The 25,258-nt window shown below is 39.6% G+C and overlaps 1 protein-coding gene across 6 annotated transcripts in view; it reads right to left on the reverse strand.

Moving 5' to 3' along the window:
- Positions 1-25,258, reverse strand: part of rbm19 (RNA binding motif protein 19) — a 250,198-nt gene that overhangs the window by 71,152 nt on the left and 153,788 nt on the right. For 5 of the 6 annotated variants that reach the window (XM_088000100.1, XM_043715848.2, XM_088000099.1 and 2 more), the window contains exon 24: positions 23,267-23,348. In XM_088000100.1, coding sequence (XP_087856226.1) covers positions 23,287-23,348 — 62 coding nt within the window. In that variant the 3' untranslated portion in view covers positions 23,267-23,286. Of the gene's footprint in view, positions 1-21,081; positions 23,349-25,258 lie in introns of those variants that run through there. The other variant, XM_088000097.1, reaches the window with a different exon arrangement.

Below are 25,258 nucleotides of genomic sequence, written 5' to 3' on the forward strand. Positions count from 1 at the left end.
GGCATACATGGGTCCAGATGCTGTAGTGCTTTAATTACATCTTCTACACCCAAAAGATTAGTATAAATGGATTGCTGAGTGGTTGTGGTTTTACTATAGGTCTAAGATTAACCCACCAGGTGAAGATTCATATGTTGCAGCAGCTGTCTCATGAGAATCAGCAACATGCATTAATTTACTGCCATAAATATGCCAGCTGATTGGTGAGTTGATCACTGTATGAAGACTCACTTTCCCCTCCAAGAGCAGAAGAAAAGGGTGCAAAACATTAGGAAAAGGTGAAAATGAGTACGATAGTGCAGATCTCTGAACTCTGACATCTGCTGTTAAGGAGGGAGTTGACAAGGCTGGAGGTCAGTGAAGCTCGCCTATAATGTATTGTGAGATTGGGATGTAGTGTGAAGTGAGGGTGAGGAGACCTCATTGGGCAGGAGCTGAAAATGTGTTGCTGGAAAAGCGCAGCAGGTCAGGCAGCATCCAGGGAACAGGAGAATCGACGTTTCGGGCATAAGCCCTTCTTCAGGAATCTTTCTCCTCATTGGGCAGGAAGCAAGCTTGCATCAAGCATGGGAAGAGGAACTGAGAATATCTTTGCCCTAATTTTTTTGCATTTTCTAATGCAGATTACCTGACGAATGGGCTGCTATCTTGACACCACTGAGGAAAATGTTGCTGCAGCCTTAGAGGATGCAGTATATCACTTCCCATTTGCTCCACTGGCACATACTTTCAGTTTGATGGATATACAACTGCAACTTGACTCAGGAGTCACAATCTTGTGAGTACTTCAGACACACAGCAGCAGCTGACAGAGCTTGAGACAGCTGAGGCCTGAAGTTGGAGGATTGCTAGTCGAGTCAGACTCTGATGATTGGTCTCCGTTGTCAGTAACGTGGAACCTGGAGCTTTAGCAACAGATAGGGTAACATCTGGCAGAAATGTTGGAGGATATGTGTAGCTTAGAAGAGAACTGACAGGTTAAATGTATGGGAGTACAACGTTCTGTCCATGGAGAAAGTGGCGACACTCATGGCAAGTCACATCCAGAAAACCACACAGGCTATGGGACATTGTGTGCTAGCCTTCAACTCCGATGTTGAGACTGCACTTTGGGATACACAGAGACATGTTAGAAAGAACACCTTGACACAACAGAGGGACACATGTGGGTTTTTGAACTTTGGTGCATTTATTCACTGACTGTTGTCTTCTCACTTGCACCATGAACGCTTTTATCCACATCGTTTGTCTATAACGTGGAAGGCACAGTCTCCGCACCTCCATTGCATGTAGAAGCGACATTCACTGGTGATCTCACGTGGCAGACAGCTCAAATACTTCAGATGAGCTGAAAAACAGGTAAAATAAAGCTGATCCAATCTACCCGAGAGTTTCTCCAAGGCTTAGTTCTGTGCTGGTACCTTATGCCGCTGTCTCACCTGCTCTCCTCCTTCTTCCATATCTTTCTTGTCAGAAGAGGTGCAAGTCTCCTCAAACTCCTCCCCCTTTGCCATGTTAGGTCAGTTCAGTTCAGCAAACAACAATAATCCAAGAGATTGGTTTTGAATTGTACTGAATTACTCCACTAAATGGTCTAAGCGGAGTCACATCTTCTCTAGGTTGAACACCTTTTTCTTATTCATCTGTACAATGTGGTTGTCACTAGTTAGGCCAGCATTTAATGCCAGTCTCAACTGCACTTGAGAACTTCTTCAATGGCTACAATCCATGTGGTGTAGGTACAACCAGAGTGCTGTTAGAAATTGAGTTTTATGACTTTGACCCAGTGACAGTGGTGATATGGTTCCATCAAAGTAAGGTGTGGGGCTTGGAGAGCAACTTGCAGGTGATGGCGTTCCCAGGTATTTGTGGCTCTTGTTCATCTAGGTTACAGAAGTCATAGGTTATGAAGGTGCTGCCGAACGAGTGGTTAGTGAGTCGTTGCAGTGCATCTTGTAGGTGACATATAATCCTGCTGGTGTGTATCAGTGGTGGAGAGTGTGAAATGCTAGAAGTATTAGGTGGGATGCCAATCAAGTTTGGCAGTAATTGACCAGGTTGGATTTGTTCTGCTTTTTATGGATAGAATAGCCCCATGTTCTAACTGTTCTGGGAACAGCTTGGCTAAATTTGCAGCTAGTTCTGAAGGTAAGTCTTTTGTACTACAGGGGACTGTTTTTAAGGTCCATAGACTTTACAGTACCTTTTGCACTGACATGCTGGGCTCACTCATCATTGAGGTTGGGAAAATGTATGGACCTTCCTCCTCAACTATGGCCTACATCAACCCATGGAAATCACTGCACCACTCACACCTCAGCTGGAAGTGGAAGATTCTCACTGGCATCAATAGCCATGTTGAGTGAATACCCTTTGTCCCCAAGGGTAGACCCCTAGAATCATGCCTGGGGCTGGACCAATTGCGGCACTTGAGAATGCTAAAACATACATATGCCATCAGTGCGCACAGGCAAACAGAATTTAGACAATAGACAATAGGTGCAGGAGTAGGCCATTCTGCCCTTTCAGCCTGCACCACCATTCAATATGATCATGACTGGTCATCCTTAATCAGTATCTTGTTCCTGCCTTATCTCCATAACCCTTGATTCCACAATCCTTGAGAGCTCCATCCAACTCTTTCTGAAATGAATCCAGAGACTGGGCCTCCACTGCCCTCTGGGGCAGAGCATTCCACACAGCCACCACTCTCTGGGTGAAGAAGTTTCTCCTCATCTCTGTCCTAAATGGTCTTCCCCGTATTTTTAAGCTGTGTCCTCTGGTTCGGCACTCACCCATCAGCGGAAACATGTTTCCTGCCTCCAGAGTGTCCAATCCTTTAATAGTCTTATATGTCTCAAACACATCCCCTCTCAGTCTTCTAAACTCAAGGGTATACATGCCCAGTCGCTCCAGTCTTTCAGTGTAAGGTAATCCCACCATTCCAGGAATTGACCTTGTGAACCTACGCTGCACTGCCTCAATAGTCAGAATGCCTTTCCTCAAATTTGGAGACCAGAACTGCACACAGTATTCCAGGTGTGGTCTCACCAGGGCCCTGTACAGCTGCAGAAGCACCTCTTTGCTTCTATACTCAATTCCTCTTATGAAGGCCAGCATGCTATCAGCCTTCTTCACTACCTGCTGTACCTGCATGCTTGCCTTCATTGACTGGTGTACAAAAACACCCAGATCTCTCTGTACTGCCCCTTTACATAAATTGATTCCATTGAGGTAGTAATCTGCCTTCCTGTTCTTGCCACCAAAGTGGATAACCATACATTTATCCACATTAAACTGCATCTGCCATGCATCTGACCACTCACCTAACTTCTGGATCAATGGTGCTGGAAGAGCACAGCAGTTCAGGCAGCATCCGAGGAGCTTCAGCAATATCGACGTTTCGGGCAAAAGCGCCCGAAACGTCGATATTGCTGAAGCTCCTCGGATGCTGCCTGAACTGCTGTGCTCTTCCAGCACCATTGATCCAGAATCTGGTTTCCAGCATCTGCAGTCATTGTTTTTACCACTCACCTAACTTGTAATCTCCTAACATCCTCATCACATTTCACCCTGCCACCCAGCTTTGTATCATCAGCAAATTTGCTAATGTTATTGCTGATACCATCTTCTATATCATTAACATATATTGTAAAAAGCTGCGGTCCCAGCACGGATCCCTGCGGTACCCCACTGGTCACTGCCTGCCATTCCGAAATGGAGCCGTTTATCACTACCCTTTGTTTCCTATCAGCCAACCAATTTTCAATCCAATCTAGTACTTTGCCCCCAAGTACATGGGCACACTGTACAGTCGTGTAGTTTGCAATGGCCCTGAAGCCAAGAGATAACTGTTGACAGCACACAAACTCACCAGCATTCTGAATAAACAATGGGTGACCTTTATAATGCAATGGTGTTTGACTGATTTGGATAACTAACACAGGACCCCGTGAATATCTAGATGGAGTCAAATACATAGAAATTCAATACTCTGGCAAATTTTAGTGCCACAGGCTACAATGTCAATAATGGACCCACTGGCACTTATCTGTACTTCTCTTCTACTCAGGGATCAGGATGGGTACTTGAATCTTTTGTCTTGTTCAATTACCTGCACTGATTGCTTCTCTTAGCGATTCTGAGGCCTTTGTCTGGGGCCTGTAGTCCTGTCACTGTGCTCCTCTGAGCTTTCCCTCTTGCAGGTCTAGCAATTAATGTTTGAGAGTTTGCTGGCCACTGCTCCCATTTCGAAGACTTGCAAATGAAACACAAGTATCTCTAATAGAAGCTCAATTGCCTTCCTGCCATTTCCATGCAGTATTCCAGCCTCCTTACTTCTGCCATAATGTAGTTCAGAGTTTCTAGATTCAGGAGTCTGAAAAAGTACTTCTATGTAATTCTACAGCCCCTTCTACCTTACTCCATATCCATCAGACACCATAAAATCCTACCCACTGTTTCTCATTGCTGCCTTACATAAGTGCTGGAATGAAATTTGAGATGTACCAAGTTTTAAGTAACTCTTTTCTGCGAGAGGATGACAGTTTGTGAATTGGTAGTCAACTCTGTGTTAACCAGCTTCCGGTCTGCCTCAGGAACAGTATGACTTGGCAGTTTCTGCTGCATTTGCTGATCTCTGTTGTCTCTGACCTCTCTTCTCAGCCAGCTAGGGCTTTCCATTTCAACTTGCACCTTTCAAAGCCTCTTCAGTCAGTCATTAGAGGCCATGGCTGTCAGTGACTATCTGCAACATTTGCCACCTTTGTTTCTGACTTACACGTGCTATTGTAGGGAAGATATGGGTGCCCAACAGGTAATAACCAGTTCACTGCAGAGTTTATTTGGGGACATTGCTGTCAACCACACAACCAGCTAGCAGAGACAACTTAGCTTTAGAAGTTTATTCGATGTAATTAAGCATGCTCCAGGACCTCTAATTTAGTGATATTGTCCTACCAGGAGATGTCAAGGATACATCTGGTCACTGAAGGTGGAAAGTGTTCATTCCCTCCTGCTTTTGCCTATCTTGAAATGAATTGAATTGAATTTATTGTCATGTGTATAGAGACACAGTGAAAAGCTTTGTCTTGCGAGCAATACAGGCAGGTCACATAGTTAAGTAGCATAGATAAGTAAATAATAGGCAAACAGCGGCAAAAACAAAAAAACAGGTATAGGCAAATGCTAAGAGTTTGAGAGTTTATTTGGTATTCTACCAACAGTAGGGTAAAAACTGTTACGGAACCAGCTGGTACGTGTGTACAGGCTTCTGTACCTTCTTCTGTATGAAAAACATTGCCACAGTGGGGTGGATCTTTGAGAACGCTGGCGGCCTTTCCTTGACAGCGGGCCTGGTAGATGGATTCTATAGATGGGACGTTGACCTTTGTGATTGTCTGGGCCGAGTTCACCACTCTCTGTAATCGTCTCCAATCTTGACTAGTACAGTTGCCCTACCAGGTAGTGATACATCCAGACAGGATGCTCTCGATGGCGCATCTATAAAAGTTCAGGTTTCACCAGTATAGAGGAGTGAATGGAGGATGCAGGAATGGGAGAGTCATAATTGACTGACGTTGATCAGGTTGCTGTTGTTCATCAGTCTGTTACTTATCTTGGACATTACTACCTCCAGCCTGGTCAATATGCATGTCAAGGGTAATGACATTCATCTTTTCATATTCTGCTTTATATCCATGACTGTGAAGACTCTGAAGTTGAGCAGCTTTGAGAAAATGTCAACTGAGTGTATCCTTGAGGGCGAGGGGGAGCAGCCCGTCATAGTCCAAATAGGAAGGAAGAGTGCTGGGAATTTAAGACAGAAATTCAGGGAGCTAGGGTGGAAGCTTGAGCTAGAACAAACAGAGTTGTTATCTTTGGTTTGTTGCCCGTGCTAGCGAGGTGAGGAAAAGGGAGAGAGAGGAGTTGAACACATGGCTAGAGGGATGGTGCAGGAGGGACTGTTTTGGATTTTTGGATAATTGGGGCTCTTCTGGGGTAGGTGGTACCTCTACAAGCAGGATGGTCTTCACCTGAACCAGTGGGGTACCAATGTCCTTGGGGGGAGATTTGCTATTGCTCTTCAGGTGGATTTGAACTATTTAAGCAGGGGCATGGGAACCAAAATTGTAGTTCAAGTATACGGGAGGTTGAGTAGTGAAGTCAGAACTAAGATTTCAATATCATAAGAAGGCACCGGCAAGCAATAAGTTGGTTTGAAGTGTGTCCACCTCAACGCCAGGAGCATCTGAAATAAGGTGGGTGAACTTGCAGCATGGGTTAGTACCTGGGATTTCAATATTGTGGCCATTTCAGAGACATGGGTAGGGCAAGAGCAGGAATGGTTATTGCAGGTTCCGGGATTTAGTAAGAACAGAGAAAATGGTAAAAGAGGGGGTGGTGTTAGTCAAGGACAGTATTACAGTTGCAGAAAGGATATTTAAGGACTCATCTACTGAGGTAGTTTGGGCTGAGATTAGAAACAGGAAAGGAGAGGTTATCCTGTTGGGAGTTTTCTAAAGGCCTCCAAACAGTTCCAAAGACGTGGAGGATAGGATTGCAAAGATGATCCTCAATAGGAGCGGGTGTGACAGGATAGTTGTGGGGGACTTCAACTTTCCAAATGTTGACTCGAAATACTGTAGTTCAAGTACTTTAGATGGGTCAGTTTTTGTCCAATGTGTGCAGGAGGATTTTCTGACACAGTATATTCACAGCCAACAAGGGGAAAGGCCACTGGGTACTGGGTAATTGACTCAGCCAGGTGTTAGATTTGAAAGTAGGTGAGCACTTTGGTGATAGCAACCACAATTTGGTTATGTTTACTGTAGTGACAGAAGAAGATAGGTATATACTGCAGGGCAAGAGTTATAACTGCAGAAAAGGTGATCAGGCAAGATTTAGGATGCATAGGATGGGGAAGGAAACTGCAGGGTATGGGCACAATTGAAATGTGGAGCTGATTAAAGGACCAGCTATTGTGGGTTCTTGATAAGTATGTACCAGTCAGGCAGGGAGGAGGTTGTTGAGCATGGGAGCCATAGTTTACTAAGGAAGTTGAATCTCTTGTCAAGACGAAGAAGAAGGCTTATCGTAGGACAAGATGTGATGGCTCAGTTAGAGTGTTTCAGAGTTACAAGTTAGCCAGGGAAGAGAGAGCTAAGAAGAGCCAGAAGGGGACATGAGAAGTCTTTGGTGGATAGAATCAAGGAAAACCCTAAGGCTTTCTATAGGTATATCAGGAATAAAAGAATGATTAGAGTAAGATTAGGGCCAATCAAGGGTAGTAGTGGGAAGTTGTGCGTGGAGTCAGAGGAGATAGGGGAAGCGCTCGTCAGTATTCACACTAGAAAAAGACAACGTGATTGAGGAGAACACGGAGATACAGGCTACTAGACTAGATGGGATTGAAGTGCATAAAGAGGTGTTAGCAATTCTGGAAAGTGTAAAAGTAGCTAAGTCCCCTGGGCCTGATGGGATTTATACTCTGATTCTCTGGGAAGCCAGGGAGGAGATTACCGAGCCTTTGGTTTTGATCTTTATGTCATCATTGTCTACAGAAATAGTGCCAGAAGACTGGAGAATAGCAAGGGAGGAGAGACAACCCTGGAAATGTGAGCCTTACTGCAGTTGTGGGTAATGTGTTGGAAAAGGTTATAAGAGATAAGATTTATAACCATCTAGAAAGGAACAAGTTGACTAGGGATAGTCAACATGGTTTGTGAAGGGTAGGTCATGCCTCACTAACCTTGAGTTCTTTGAGAAGGAGACCAAATAGGTGGATGAGGGGAAAGCAGTTGATGTGGTGTATATGGATCTCAGTAAGGAGTTTGATAAGGTTCTCCATGGCAGGCTATTGCACAAAACATGGGATTGAGGGTGATTAAGCGGGTTGGATCAGAAATTGGCTAGCTGAAAGATAAAAGGTGGTGGCTAATGGGAAATATTCATCCTGAAGTTCAATCACTAGTGGTATACCACAAGGATCTGTTTTGGGTCCATTGTTGTTGTCATTTTTATAAATGACCTGGATGATGGCACAGGATAGGTTAGTAAATTTGCAGATAACACTAAGATTGGTGGACTTGTGGATAATGACGAAGGATGTTGTAGGTTACAGAGAGACATAAGCTGCAGAGCTGAGCTGAGAGATGGCAAATGGGGTTTAATGCAGAAAAGTGAGAGGTGATTCACTTTGGAAGGAGTAACAGGAATGCAGAATACTGGGCTAATTGTAAGATTCTTGGTAGTGTAGATGAGCAGAGAGATCTCGGTATCTAAGTACGTAGATCCTTGAAAGTTGCCATCCAGGTTGATAGGGTTGTTAAGAAGGCATACAGTGTGTTAGCTTTTATTGGTAGAGGGATTGAGTTTCAGAACCATGAGACCATGCTGCAGCTGTACAAAACTCTGGTGCGGCCACATTTGGTGCATTGCGTACAGTTCTGGTCACCGCATTATAGGAAGGATGTGGAAGTTTTGGAAAGTGTGCAGAGGAGATTTACTGGGAAGTTGCCTGGTATGGCATTTAGGCATATGAGGAAAGACTGAGGGACTTGAGGCTGCTTTCATTAGAGAGAGGAACGTTGAGAGATAACTTAATTGAGACATAAGGTATTCAGAGTGTTAGATAGGTTGGACAGGGAGAGCCTTTTTCCTTGCACGGTGATGGCTAGCACAAGGGGACATAGTTTTAAATTGAGGTGAGATAGATATAGGACAGATGTCAGAGGTAGTTTCTTTACTCAGAGAGTAGTAGGGACATGGAACATACTGCCAATAAACAGTAGTAGACTAGCCAACTTTAAGGGCATTTAAATGGTCATTGGATAGGCATATAGACAAGAATGGAATAGTGTAGGTTACATGGGCTTCAGATTGGTTCCACAGGTTGGCACAACATCGACGGTCGAAGGGCCTGTACTGCACAGTAATGTTCAGTGTAGTTGAAAAGTATAAGTAAACAAGAAACAGAAAAGAATAGAAACTCAGTAATTCTGGCAGCAGCCATAGAGAAAAAAAATGTTTCTAGACCAACGTGATGTTTCTCAGTTCTACATTTACTTCAGACTACCAGCATTACACTATTTAGCTTTTCGAGATCTGGGCAGTGACAGGAAAAAGTAGAAGTAGCTCAGCAGTGCCCTGTATAACTGAAGCATAACCTTCCTATTTCATTTTCAATTCCCCTTGCAAAATTTTATTAGCTTTTTCGATTACTACTTCTATCTTTATATTATATGTTTGCAATTCATGCACCAAGACACCCAGATCCTTCTGCATTTCAGATGTCTGCTATCTCTCACCATTTAGATAAATACGCTTTTGTTTTGAAACCTCCCTGCCAAATTAGACAATTTAACTGCTTTCTCCCAGTATACACTATTTGCCACATCACCCAAACTATCTATACCCTTTTTTAGCTTCATGCCCTCTTCACAACTTACTTCCCAACTTTAGCAACCATATTTTCAGTTTCTTCATCCAAATCATTCTTATAAATTGTACAAGATTGAGGCGCCAGCACTGACCTCTGTGGCATACCATTCACTATATCTAGCCATCCAGAAAATTACTCATTTATGTCTTCTCACTGTTTCTTGTTAGCCAGTTTCCTATTCATGTCAATGTTACCCTTTATACTATGAACTTTTACTTTCCACAATACCCTTTGATGAGACTTCTTATTAAATTCCTTCTGGAAATCTAAGTAGACTACACTGGTTTCCCTTTATCCACAGCACATTATTTCCTCCAAGACTTCAATTAGTTCGAGCTAATTTCCCTTCCACAAAAGCATACGGATTCTGCCTGATTATTTTCTTGATTCAGAAATTGTACTCCTGGAATGAAACATTGCCAATACAACTCCATTATCCATAAAAAGGTGAGGGACAGAAATCAATAACTTATAGACCATTTGGTCTAATGTCTGTCGTGGGAAATCATAATAATTTGTCAATAAGGCCAGTGTGATTGAGCACTTAGACAAAGATGAGTTGATCAGAGAAAGTTGGAAGGGATTTGTAAATGGTAAATCATGTTCAATTATCCTAACATTTTGAAGTCACTAATGTGGTAGACAAGGAATTTGTTATAGATGTTATTCATCTGTTCTTACAGAACACATTCTTAAGAGTGCACATACAAAGTTATCAGCAAAAACAAAAGAAAGGGAACTGGCAGGAGACAATTAAATATTACGAATAATGGGTAGGGTTGGGCAAGAAGAATTCGAGGATGTGTACTTGCATTTTTGGCATATGAAACTTTTCAGTTTTTGATGGATTATGTGAAGGAACAGAGAATCAAACATCAAAGTTTTCCAATAATACTGAGTGGTACAGAAACAGTACAGATAAAAGCAAAATGCTCCAAAGTGACCCTGATGGATTAAGTGAGTATGCAGAAGTGTGACAAGTAGAGTTTTGTGGGGCAAGTGCAAGAACATTCATTTTGAATCTAAGACAGAGAAAGCACAATATAGTTTAATCTCAGCAATCTAAGGTAAGGAATGATGGAGAATTAGAGCGATTTAGGGGTCAAGTCAAGAATTGTATCCTTTGTCACAAGACAGTTTGAGTTGAGAGGTGAGATTCTAAGTTTTGAGGGGAATGTAATGAGGCTTCAGAGCAATTTAGACAAATTGAGTGTGCGCAAACATGTGGCAGATGTAGTATAACATTGATATACATTTTGGTGTAAAAACAGGAAGGAAAAACACAAGTAGAGAAGCAGATGTAGAAGGCAAATGGTGCAATGGCCTTCATTACAAGAGGATTTGAGTACAAAAGTAGGGATGTCTTAGGCACTGATACAGGGTCTTGGTAAGACCAAGCCTGGAGTATTGCATACAGTTTTCTTCTCTACCCAAAAAGGGATATACTCGACATAGAGGGACAGCTGCAAAGGTCGGCTGATATCAAGGATGTTAGGATGGTTGTAAGAAAAGATTAGATCAACTGGGCTTGTATTCACCAGAGTTTATAAGAATTGGTGGGGGGGGGGGGGGGAAGGGATCTGATTAAAAGATACAGAATTCTAACAGAGTGACACAAACTCTATACAGGGAGGATGTTTCCCCTAGTTTGGGAGTCTAGAACTATGAATCTCAGTTTCAGGATACAGTGTAGACCATTTATAAATGAGATGAAGAAATATTTATTAGTCAAGAAGTGGTCAACCTGTGAAATTTGCTACCAAAGGCAGCTGTGGAGACCAGGACACAGGGTGTATTCAAGAAAGAGATGGATAAAGTTTTAGACATTAAAGGCATCAGGGAACATGGAGAGAAAATAGCAACATGGCTTTGAGATGGAGAATCAGTCATGATTATACTTTCTGGTGGAAGAGGGTCAAAGAGCCAAATGGTACACTCCTGCTCCTAGTTTCTATGCTTTTGTGAATATAAAAAGTAGGAGTTGTGAAACAGAGGTATAAAGTTAACATTAAACTTAAAGAAGGAGAAAAGTCTGTCGCGAATCACCTTGTTCAAATTATATTTATTAGGAAGTTTCCTATTGGGAATGTGTTCTTTGTGGGCTAGCTGGGTGTACTTTTAAGCCTGCCCAAAGTTGCATCTCCCATCAAAATGAACTTGGACATTTCAAGATGCAAGATATTTCTGATATAAAGATAGTGAAAAATAGTTAATTTAAAAACAACTTTAATGTTTTCTAGATTTGCTTCTCTGATGTGAGGGATACTTTCAATAAAAGCTTTGACATAAAAATCTTCCTCATTAAATATTAGCAAAAGTGCTTTTTGGTCTGCCCATTAAAAATTATTTTACTTTTCAATGGATGTGCTGCACTGCCTTTGAAATTCCGTTTGTGCATTTAGATCTGTGAACTCAACAACTTTGTTTTATTTTTGCTGTTACTTCCTCTATCCTAACAATTTTGTAGTACCTTGAACATCATTAAAAGGTAGTAAAGTATTTTACAAGAGCACTATTAATCAAAATAGTCATATTATTGTTATGGACCAGGCCAGACCCCCTCAAAATTACTCCGTTTCAAACAAAACCTAAGCAACTCTCTTGGAACTTAATGATGCTATTCCAATTTCTTGCATCATTCCATAAACATCCACTTGGCAAGAAAAGATAAAATCAAACACAGGTTCTTACATGAGAGTTACCAGAGAAAGAATCAGCATGAAACTTCTTTCCACTGTAGCTGTTTCTTTGGATTCCCAGCTCAAAATCTGACCAGCAGCTTTGAACTGACTGCTTGCTAAAACCCAACCAAATAAAATCAGAAAAAAACCCTAAATTGGGAGAACTGGCCACTCCCCTTTGATTGTACAAGTGCTTTAAAAAAAACTTAAAAGCCTTTTCAAATAAATATCTCCAGACATGCTGGAGCCTCTGCCTTTATGACACCTCGTGAAAAAAAACAAGGGCAGAATAACGTTTTTAAAGGAACAGCATCGTCAAACCTTCCCCCTTAAAAATCGAACTAACAACATCAAAAGATCGCTTCATTTTAAAACCCTTAATCTTACATTCTTACAGCACTACAACACACAAACATTACATTGTCTATAACCATGCAAACATGCACTACTACGATCTATTTCAGTCAGTTTACTCCTGCTAATGAACGTCACCGTTTCTCATCCAAGTCTCAACAATGCGTCGGCAATCACATTTTCTCGTCCTGCCATATGCACAATTTTCAAATTGAGTGGCTGTAACAAGCTCCATCTAAACAGTCTGGAATCCTTGTCTTCAAATTTCTCCACAAACTTCAATGGGTTATGATCAGTATATATGACCGTCTCAGATACATTACTGATAACGCAAATGTTGAAATGTTGTAACACCAACACCAAGCTCAAAGTCTCCTTCTCAACTGTTGAATATTTCTGCTGATGAATGCACAGTTTCCTTGAGAAACACCCGAAAGGTTTTTCTATCTTCTCATCGTCTTCTTGTAAGAACACACAGCACCGACTCCCACATCACTTGTACGATAGCCACATTGAATGGCTTTGCGTAATTAGGAGTGGCGAACACTGGGGAAGTAGTTAACAAAGCCTTCAGACAGTCAAATGCCTTCTGAAATTCCACTGTCCCCTGAAACTTCTTGCCTTTCTTTAGTAATTCAGAGAGTGAAGCAGCCATACTGCTAAAATCTACTCAATCCCAGGAACCATAATACTGTTTTTTGTGTCAATGGTGTGGGAAACACCCCAACTACCTTTGTTTTGCATTCTGTGGGGCCATTTGTCCAAACCAAATAACATGGCCCATGAAAGTGACTTGGGCTTTGGCAAATTCACTCTTAGCAAGGTTTATCACCAAGCCTGCCTCCCAAAGTTGATTGAACAATTGTGGTAAATGTTACAAATGTTCTGTCCATGTGTAACTAAAAATCACCAGGTCATTAAAATTAACTACACAGTTGAGTAATCCAGAAATGACCTTAATGGTTAGTCTCTGAAATGTGGCCAGCGCATTTTTCATACCAAGTGGCATGATGTTAAATTGATGCAGTCCATCCAGCATTACGAAAGCTGAATGAACAAGTCCAACTTAGAACTATAAGTTGCTTGACCCACCTATTCAACATCGTCTTCCAAACATGGAATCGGATAAGAGTCAGACTTTGTTGCTGCATTGACGTTGCAATAGTCCACAGATAACTACTGGTTACCATCTGGTTTTGGCACCATTACTATGGGTGATCTTCAGTCACTGCAACTCACCTTGATTATGTTGTCTTGGAGCATGTGTTAAATCTTCTTTTGAAACTGTGCCAACTTTAGAGGGATAAGCCTACAAGGATGTTGCTTAATCAGAACAGCATTTGCTACCTCTACATCATGCATAATTAGGTTCATACCTCCCAACTTATTTCCACATATCTCTCCATACAAAAGCAATAACTCTTTCAGGTAATTTCAATTTTCCTCTGGAAGGTAACTTAATACTTTATTCCAATTTTGGACAATTTCCTCAGTGTCCAATTTAATTTGAGGAATGTCCAATTCATAATCCTCTGAATTGGTTCTTCACTCTGTTGTAACCAGTAATACAGTCTTCTTTTGCTTTCCTTCCCTGTCAAAATACTTTTTGAATATATTCACATAACACATTGTGAGATTCTTTCTGGCTGGAGTCCTTATCAAATAGCTCACCCCACTCAATCTCCTTTTGACTTGATAACGTCCACCAAACCTTGATTTTTAAAAGGTTCGCCTAGAATTGGAAGTAACACTAACACTATCTCTGATCGCAAAATTGCGAATTTTTGATTTCTTTTTGACTTCCTGTTTCATTGTACGCTGTGATACTTTTCAATGCTGTCTAGCCCACTCCCCCACAATTTAACCATTCCCTAAAATAGTCCAAATAGGTGGTTTCTGAATTCTGACTTACCAATTTCTCCTTAATCAAGTTTAGTGATCTTTTCACTTCTTGCCCAAAAATTAATTCAAATGGACTGAATTTGGTTGATTAATTTGGCGCATCTCTGATGGCAAAATCTATAAATGGGATTCCTTTATCCCAATCATCCGGATAGTCTTCACTGCAGGTTGTTAACATGGTCTTTAAGGTCTGATGTCACCTTTCTAGCATTTTCTGTGATTCTGGATAGTACGCAGTGGATTTGAATTATTTTATTCCTAAGCTGTCCATAACTTCCTTGAATATTTTCGATGTAAAGTTTGACCTTTGTTTTGACTGTATCTCTGTGGGTAGTCCATCTCATGAAAAATTTGAGAAACTCCTCTACAATCCTTTTAGCTGCGATATTGCGTAATGGAATGGCCTATGAAACCTAGAAGACACACCCATTCTTGTTAACAGATAGAGATTACCACTTTTTGTTTTAGGTAGGGTGCAATCAATTAAGACTCTTGTAAACGGTTCCTCAAATGTGGGGATAGGTATTAAAGTCGTGGGTTTTATTACAGCCTGTAGTTTTCTAATTACTTGACAGATATGACATGTCTGGCACAATTCAACTACATCTTTGTGCAGTCCAGGCCAGTAAAGACGTTTTGTATTTTAGCTCAAGTTTTCCTTACCTCTAAATGACCTTTTACTGATAGTTCATGTGCCACTAAAACACTTCCTTTCTATAATCCACTGGCAATACTGGTGAACTGCTGCCCATTTCTCATCTGTGAGATTATGCGTTGGTCTCCATTTCGTCATTAAGGCATCATTTTTAAGATAGCAGCATTCAGGGATACGTTTGGATTTTTTTTCCATGTATGCCTTTTGATACAATTGCTTTAGTTTCTCATCTTTCTGCTGTAATTCACCTTAATTTCTCTGAGCTAAAGATGTCTGCTTTGTCATCCATCTAGTCATGGTTTGTATCGAGCATTTGATCAAACAGTGTCTCTGATAATTCCACTTTAACCTTATCTGTACTCTTTGATCTTTCCTGTTTCAACTGGTGACTTTGTGACCTTGTTACCACACTATCAGGAAAAATCCCAGGATATGTGTCCTGTAATACCTCTGTTGCCTGATTTTTTTACTGGCTTTTCAGTCGGCAGCACTTCTACCTGTGAACCAGCTACATCGTTTGCAAGGACAAATTGTGTTCCTTGAGCTGAGAGTTTGTTTAGTACTCCTACTATGAGTTCTTCACTTTCACTTGGCACTCTAGCCTCATTCTACATGGTTGAGCACTTTTTGTCTCACCTGAATTCCCATTACTAGCACTCTTTCTAGCAATAGTCCTTCTGAGGTACATATCTCATCTTTCAACATCAAAGATTGAGAAGATCCTTTACCTCTTCATATTGTAACCTCTTCACCTGCTGCTCCTGGCCTATGTGACAAAACTTTACCTTCGCAATTACTTTCATCAAGAAGATCTGGCACTTCCTCCTTAACCCAGCTTCAACCAGGTTGAACATTCTGGTGCAGCTTTCTAGCCTCCATTGTGCTTTCTGTTACCACTCCAACACAATTCACTGACTTATCCTGTTTTCCTAAACCTGTCTTCCCAGTGCTTTTCCTACCCCAGGAACACTGACTTCATGAGGCCTACTTCACTGCAGTGAAAACACCAGAGTTTTTTCACTTCTCTTTCCACTTCAAGGGTTTCCCTTTTACCCTGTGCTAAGTTATTCTTATGACCTTCACGGAGATCTACTTTCCCCTTATCACGTGAGGATTTCTCTTTTCCCCATTTCTATCCCTCACTGATTGAAATTAAGGTTGTAAGCCAAACTTTGACTAATGGACCAACTCATAATCACCAGCCATTTCAGCTGCAAATTTTGCTGTTTTAACTATCTGCTCTTCCACGAGTTCTCACTATTTAGGAAGTGAATTTTTGAACTCATCCAAAATAATTATCTAAGATCGTAGGTTTGTTCTATTTTTAAAACCCTTATCTAACAATCAAAATTACTTTGTTTGATCCTTTCAAACTCAATGTAGATTTGACCAGGGTCCCTCCTTAGATTCCTGAACACTGTCTGTAAGCTTCTGGTAGAAGCTCATATACACTTAAAATAGCTTTCTTCACCTCCTCATACGCCCCAGATACCTCCTCTAATAGTGATGCAAATACCTCACTAGCTCGACCTACAAGCTCAACAAAACCACATGGTCAGGAGCCATTTCATTTGTTTAGCCACTTTCTCAAATAAGATGAAAAAGGCTTCAACATCCTTTTCATCAAATTGAGGCAATCTTTGAATATATTAAACAGATCCCCACCAGGCCTTTGGCTACCATGGGTTTGCTCATCTTCACTCAGCTTACCTTCTGCCTTTACCTCCATCCTTTTGAACCAATTTTCCTGTCCAAGTGCCAATTTATGATGTTCAAACTCTCTTTCTCCCTTTCCTCTCCCTTTTTATCTTTTTGTTTTGCTGGGGCCTCTTATTATTTTTCTCTTTCCTCTGTTTTTAATTGTAATTCAAACAATTTCATTTCTTTTTCCCTGTCTTTACCGTTTAACTCTAAATCAAGCTGCTTCATTTAATTGAATTTCAACCACCTCCAAAGACTTTGATGGTATTTCCAGCAAACCTAAATGCTGAGCTATTGCTATAATTGTCTCTCCTTTCCTCATGGAAGGAGGCAGCTCCAACTCCAGCTTGACTGCCAATTCCAGCAACTTTTCCTTATTCACCCTTTGTAAAACCTCCAAAGTCACTTCGTCCACCCACAGAGAAGTCTTGGTGACTGAAAAAGCCATTACTATACCAAATTCAACATGTGGAACAAAAGATACTAACGCACACCATTTGTTGCCTTTGGGTCCAAAAACCCTAACCCCAAACTGGAACTATAGAACCAATCCTGCAAACAGCCCCCAATCTGTTATGCACCAGGCCAGATACGATCGAAACATTTCAAGAAGGTAGCCCAGACTCTAACTTTTCTAGTTGTTTTAAGCAAGCGTAGAGTGGATATTCCAGGAGTGACACAGCTGGCCCCAACCACTCAGTTTTAAACAAAACAGAATTTATTTACTACCAAATTATTTACTACCAAATGAAATGAGATCAAAAGAGAACAGAATATAGAATAACAACCTATCTGAAAACCAAAGCGACCTCTATCGCAACTTAATGATGCAGTTCCAATTTCTTGCAACATCCCATAAACACCTTCTTGGCAAAAAAGGTAAAATCAAACACAAGTTCTTACAGGAGAGATGCCAGAGAGAGAGTGTCAGCATGGAACCTCTTGTCACTGTAGCTGTTTTCTTTAGATTCCCAGCTTAAAACCTGACCAGCAACGTTGACAGACTGCTTGCTAAAATCAAACCAAACCAGACAAAACCCTGAACTGGGAGAACTGGCCACTCCCCTTTCATTGTACAAGTGTTTCTTAAAAAAAAAACTGAAAAGCCTATTCAAGTACATATTTTCAGACATATTGTAACCTCTGCCTTTACGACTCTTCTCGAATAAAAAAAGGACAGAATAACCTTGTTAAAAGAGCACGGTCAGGCAGCATCTGAGGAGCAAGAAAATCCACATTTCGGGCAAAAGTCCTTCATCATGTTTCTAGCATCTGCAGTCCTCACTTTTGCCTTGTTAAAAGAGCAGTATTGTCACACTACGCAATACTCTGATGGATGCCAAAAGAGGTGGATTTACGGGATGTCATGATAGAGGAAAACAAGGCAGAAGGCGTAGGATGGGTATCCCAGAATTCAGGGCCGAGGCAACTGAAAGAGCAATCACAATTGGTGCAGTGAGTAAAAACAGGGATGTACACAATGTCAAGCTGAATGGATGAGGGATAGCTTGGAGGTTTGTGGGACTGGAGGAGATTACAGACAGTGAGGGCAAAGCCATGGACGAATTTGAAAACAAGGATGAGAAGTTTAAAATAGAGATTTGTTTGGCTGGGACCAAAGTAACTTAGCAAGAACAGGATTAATAGGTGAAATGAGACTAGGTGCAAATGAAGATTTACATGGCAGTTTTGGATCATCTGAAGTTTATTGATGGTAGATGTGCATTGAAATAGTCAAGTCAAGACATAAAAAGGCATAACTTACAGTGTCAGCAACAGATAAATTGAGACAGGGACTAAACTGCCTGACACTACAGAGATATAAATGGGTGGTCTTAGTTATACAATACAAATTATAAATATAGTTTGAAAACCTTTGCTGCATTGTCTAATCTTGCAGGTCACAATGAAAATTGAGAGGTGTATACATAATTTAAACAATTTCTCAAAGCATTCTAATATGCACTGGATACTGACAAACTATGATAGTGGAAGGCAATTGTACTGAAAAGTGCCACAAGAGAGAATTGGACCAAAGTAAGTGTAAAATATGTAAATAATATAAGACACATGCACATACAAGAACTTTCAAAAGTTGATTGTAGTAGACTGTTTGTAGGTACAAGGACATCTGACAAGTGGGAGAATTTTAAGGGTGCGATGGTGAGAGTTCAAAGGCATTATGTTCCAGTTAGAGTGAACGGTAAGGCTAGTAAGATTAAGGAACAATGGATGATGAAAGATGTTGAGGTTCTCGTCAATGATAAAGAGGATCTTATTTTAGATATGGACAACGGGGTTCAAATGAATCTCTTAATCAGTAGGAAGAGTATAGCAGCATTCTTAAGGTAACCTTGAATGCTATGGGGAGTAAGGGAGGAAATTGTGAGGGCCCTTGCAGAAATATCTGCATCATCTAAAACTCCAGCCTTATGACTGGAGGGTGGCTAATATTGTGCCTTTGTATAAGAAGTGTTGTAAGGAAAAACTGGGGAACTATAGACCTGTAAGTCTGACTTCAGTTGTGGATAAATTGTTGGAGGCGATTCTAAAAGATAGGATTTATAGACATTTAGAGAACTAAAAATTGATTAGGGATAGTCAGCTTGGTTTTATGCAAGGAAAATTGTGTCTAACAAACTTGTTTGAGTTTTTTGAGGAAGTTACCAAAACGATTGATGAGGGCAGAGCAGTAGACATTGTTTACTTGGACTTTAGTCAAGCCTTTGACGAGGTTTCACATGGTAGACTAATTAGTAAAGTTAACTCACATAGGATAAAGGGTGACCTTGCCAATTGGATACATAATTGGCTTAATGGCAGGAGACAGAGAGCGGTTTTGAAGGGCGCTTTTCAGTCTGGAGGCCTGTCACCTGTAGTGTTCCATAGGTAACATTTCTGAGACCTCTTTTATTTGTCATTTATATAAATGATTTGGATGAGATTATAGAAGACATGGTTAGTAAGTTTGCGGACGACACAAAAAATAATGACAAAGTGAAGAAGGTTTTCTAAGTTTACAAAAGGATCTTGCTCAATTGGGTTAATGGGCTGTAAAATAGCAGACAGAGGTCAATCTGGATAACTATGAGGTATTGCATTTTGGTACGAAAAACAGAGGCATAACTTGCACATTTAATGGCAAGGCCCTGGGTAGTGATGTAGAACAAATGGATCTAGGAGTGCAGGTACATAATTCTTTGAAGTTTGCTTTACATATAGATAGGATGGTTAAAAAGGCATTTAGCACACTTGCCTTCATTGCTCAGTCGTTTGAGTATAGGAGTTGGGAAATCAAGTTCAGATTGTACAGGACATTGATGAAGCCTCTTTTGGAATACTGTGCCCAGTTCTGGTCGCCCAGTTATAAGGAGGATATTATTAAGCTAGAGAAGGTTCAAAAGAGATTTATCAGATGCTGCTGGGTATGGAAGGTTTGAGTTATACACTGGAGCGTAGGGCGTTAAGAGGTCATCTTACAGAGGTTTAGAAAAGGATAAGGGGTATAGACAGGGTCAGTAGTAGGTATCTCTTCCCTAGGATGGGTTATTTCAAGAATAGTGGGCATATTTTTAAGGTGAGGGGAGAGAGATTTTTAAAAAATGAGGGACAAATGTTTTACACAGAGGGTGGTTCGCATGTTGAATGAACGTCCTCAGGAAGTGGTGGACATGGGCACAGTTACAACATTTGAAAGACACTTAGATAAGTATATGAACAGGAAAGGTTTGGAGGGAGATGGGACTAGTTTCGTTTGGGATTATATTTGGCATGGACTGGCTGGACTGAAGGGTCAGTTTCCATACTCTATGACTCTATATGAAGAAAAACGGTGAGAACAAGAATATTTAAACACTGGCAAAGTAAACTGATGCATCTATTATCATTTTGGATGGATAAAAGGGGTACATTATGCAAACTGAATTCCTTAATACATTCTGATTCCAGACAAACACTGTATTTTCATTTGAAACATTTGTGCATAGATCTCTCAAATATAGTTCAGTAAGCAGAGGTCATGTAATCAATTAAGTGCGTGAAACACAAAATTAGAGTAGCATGAAACAGATCATTGCTGTTGAACACAATATCACACATCTTTAAATTACCAGCAGCTGTAGGTTTGAAATGGATTCCAGAATTCGTCTTTAGAAAATTTAAGAAATCAGAGTAACAAGAAATATGTACAAAATAGGTCTGAACCTCCAACTAAACCTATGTTTTGATCACAGTGCTTAACCTCAATATACATTTCTTGCTGTTTACAGCAGATTTATTTTTTAGAAAGGCAACTAGCTCTTAATTTTCAAATAAACAACTTTTCGAAAATAATGAAATTCACAAAATTCTGAGAAAAGCCTGATTTTATTTAGTCAAATATAGGAACATCACAATGAGTTGAATCCCAGGGGATCCACACTCAAATTCTTGTTAAGTAGAGCATCATGATAGGTGAAGGACAACCAAATTCCACATTAATGTATCTCTTCGTAACCATTATATCTAGAAGCATAGTAAATATCAAAACAAAACAGATTCAAATTCCAGGTGAAAACTGAGTAAAGCCTGGGAGAATGCCTTTATTCATTTGTGCACATCTTGCAATAGCCTAACCTTATAAAAAATAATGTATACTCTGCTAAGCCGTGAATGAGACTGTTTTGGTTTTGGAGTCTATTATCTGTCATTGCTGCCAGAGTGACCACATTCTTACTGCTTACCAAGTGGAAAATGATGCAGGGTCTTGCCTTGAATCGGCTGAGGTAAACCCCATGTCCCTGCTCTTTTCTGCAGGATTGGAATGGAGATGACAACATTCTCAGCTTGGACTGCCTTGAATTTTACTATCTGGATAGGCAGAGACTCTAACTCCCTCTCATGCTGGACAGACTCTCTGCTCATTGAATAGTTCCAAGTTGTTTCCCTTGTGTTTCAGAATGATAGACAAACAATCCATTTCTTTGTGATATCTGCTTTCCATTTCATTTAACAGTTTTCCACTTGCTGTACAAACTTGATCTTCCTTTCAATCAACAACACTTTTAACTTTTTCACCAACTTAATCATACCTGCAGGCTTTGCGTGTTCTTTAACAGGGAGGTCTCGACGTCAAATGATAGTTTATCCAGCACTCCATGATATTGTACTCGTGTGGTCTAACACTGTTCTGATTGGTTGGCATGATCATATGACAAGTTGAGTCAAGGTTGGCTTTGGCAATGTTGTCAGGATTAATCATGGGTTACGAGCATGAAATTTCAGCTCGATACAGGCAATGTTTTATGGAATTTACTATTCTGCTTCAGGGAATGCCTGACAGTTCGTTACTAACTAAAGTTTTTGTTTTTGGCTTTGACATGTCACAATTTCACAACACATGTAAAACTTTTTATTCAGTTCTCATTAAATAATTCTGTGATCAACACTGTTACATGCAACACTGACTTTATGCTATATATTCAGCAATGTTACTAGAAATGTTACTGTATGCTCTTTCAGGATCTACTTAATCTCATTCATATTGCATTATTTCAATTTTCTTTAAAAAATTATAAATATTCTTGAAACTGAATTTGCATCTGGTTTCTCTTCAAAACCTATTTGCAACATATTTGAAGGCTTATCTCAACTGTCTAGATTTTTGTGTTAGAATAATGATGAATCAAACAGCACAAACTGTTACTTTCTCTCCTCCCCCCCCCCCAAATGGCACAGCAGCTTCAGGTGAGGAGCAGATGCACAGTTAAATGTGAGAAAACAGTTGTGGTCAAAGGGTGTTTTAGTCATTAGAATCACAAAAGTGCTGAGTGGTTCACTATTGTACAATGTTAGTGCATTTGTGCAATATATACAAACTAAACTCAGCACAAAAAGTTAAATCTTAGCTATTCCAGGCAAAGCATTTTTTATAACATGTTAATTGTAATTAAGGCGAAGGAACCTTTCTGTCATGGAAAATTAACCAATAATATTATACAATGTCAATCCTACACTTTTTAATTGTTTTTGAAATCTTTTAAAAATTACAATGTAAAACATGCATTTATTTACTTCTGCGTTGTATCTTTTCCCCCTCAATTTACCCTTCCCCCTCTATTTTACCCACTCTACTTTGCATGTCCATGCCAATCCTTGCACAATTAATTGTACAATCCTTCAACCCAACTGGTTGCTTTTCTTGTTCAATCCAGTACCAGACCAATGTTTTAACTAAGTTAAATGACAAATAAGTTCCAAAAGTTCTTAGGAGAACAATTTTAGCTTCTGGCATGGTAGTTGTAAGTTGATTATTTTTGCTTTTCTAAATTCTGCATCTCCTTCATTAAAATAAATACAATTTATTTTGTGTCAAATTTACCAATTTAATATGGTACAATTAATATATTAAAAAGGTTCAAAGGATTAAACGTGTCTTTCAGTTCTGTAGGATATGCTTTCTGCACACATGCAGGAATCTCCTTAATATAAAATTCCCTGAATTTTATTTGCACAAGATCAACAGGGAGCAAAAATGCAGACAAAATTACTTACATTGAAAGAAATAAAATTATCTAGTCTTTTTCTTCCATAATTTCGTCCAGGATCTCTGACTGCCTTTTCTTTTTTGGAGAATCTATTGTGAATGAACACAGAGAAAGAATAAAGAAAATTTAATAGAAGATATGAATTTGAAGACAATCAATATGCAATAATTAGATTTGATCTTCTTCCATTTCGAGTCTAATTTGTTCGGCAGTAATAAATAGGCCATTCATACAATAGGCTGGGAAATTGGATTTGGGGAGTAGTAACAGTAGGATGCCTAGAAATATAACAGTAAGCAGCAAAGCATGAACTGTCTATCATTTACATCATTAGCACTAACAATAGACTGGAATACTCCTGCAGATGAACAACTGATTAAACCAATCACCATTAATTCTTAGGCAGAGTGATATATTTAAATTTTAAGGTGAAGGAAAGGAATGAAAATGAAATACATGTGACTAGGTTTACCATTTTTAAAGTTTGAGGAGTTTATGTTTGACTATCATTTCAAGAAATTTTCAGTAAAAAGACAGGAAAACGGCTATGATGTTTCTGCTTGTAAAATACAAAATTACCCAGAGCTGTTTGTGTAACAAATTAAATGCAATCATCTGCCTGTGCCATCTGGAACATCATTGTGGATGGTCTTTATTTTAAGAATTCTGATCATTTAGAAACATCTTCCAGTTTACAAGTTAATTCATTTCTAATTAATAAACAGATCACAATACTCAATATTTTTTTCATTTATTTGGCCTTAACCAGATTACTAAAGAAGTAGGTGAGTTAACAATCTTCAACAAATTTAAAACAGGTAGAAAGGCTTGTTGAAACTAAAGGGCACAGTGAACTTAAGAAATTTAATTGCACAAAGCGTTATTGCGCCTTGAAATCTCTTGGACAAACCTTACAAAAAAGTATGTAATTTCTTTTAAATAATATTTTGATCACAAAACATTTATTAGATGAGACAAATCCATTGATAAGATTAAACTATACAAATAGCATACAATTGTTTTAAAACAAAATTTAGAATTTTGCTTCCATTTTTGGCTCACGGTTTCTTCTTCATTTCACTTGTCACAAGGAAAGCTGCGAAGAACACTGCAAATGGCTTCAGCAGTTTGACTGGTTGTTAACAAAACCTTCTATTTCCAACATTTTTAACCAGTTAGCATTGCTACTCTCAAACAATCATTGATTATATGTATGTGAGCAGAGGCACAGAAGCAGCTGCTTGCATGCTATTTTGATACAGGAACTTCACATCAAAGAACTGAGAGGGTAGTGTGGAGTTTGAGAAAGAAAAAGTAATCAGGATTTAGTAATTATTTTTCACAAGAGGCTTGCTCTTATGGGCATACTTTCATGGCATATCTAGTTTCTAAAGGAAACAGGGTTCTCAACAAAAGGAAGGCCTTGCTTAAAATCTGAGAAGTACTTGAGTTATTAAAGTGACAAATTAATGATGAATATTTGAAGATATTAAACTGCTGAATTATAATCATACAGCTTACTTCATCATCCATTTTATTTAAATAAAGAACCAAAGGCTGAAGATAGAATCATATCTAATCTTTGATAAAATTCTAATGAGGAGTTTTGATACAGTCGGGTATCCTTTATCTGCACGTCCAAAAACTGCGAAGACATAAAACCCAAAGTCTTTTTGAAAGTGGACCCAAATAGACCTGTAGACGCACTAAGTTTGGGCCCTTTATAAAGAGCTTTGCTTGCTCCAAACAGACCTAAGCTCAGTCTGTCTATAGCTCCATTTCAGCCCTTTGACAAAAAACAACTTTTAGGTTAGTTTGGACCAAACAAAATTTTTCTTCCAAGGACTGAATGCACACAAACAGACCTAAGTAGTGAGTGTAGCAACAAATGGAGAGAGTTTACAGAAAGTGAAGCAATAATGAAAAAATGTTTACAGATATCATCAGGATTTTGATAAAGGTAATGTCAATCTAATTCTCAACAGACTAGGATACAACA

Source organism: Chiloscyllium plagiosum, unplaced genomic scaffold (genome assembly GCF_037043375.1).
Source record: "Chiloscyllium plagiosum isolate Xiang-an unplaced genomic scaffold, Cpla_swu_hap1 HiC_scaffold_24, whole genome shotgun sequence".
In the NCBI taxonomy this organism is placed as follows: domain Eukaryota; kingdom Metazoa; phylum Chordata; class Chondrichthyes; order Orectolobiformes; family Hemiscylliidae; genus Chiloscyllium; species Chiloscyllium plagiosum.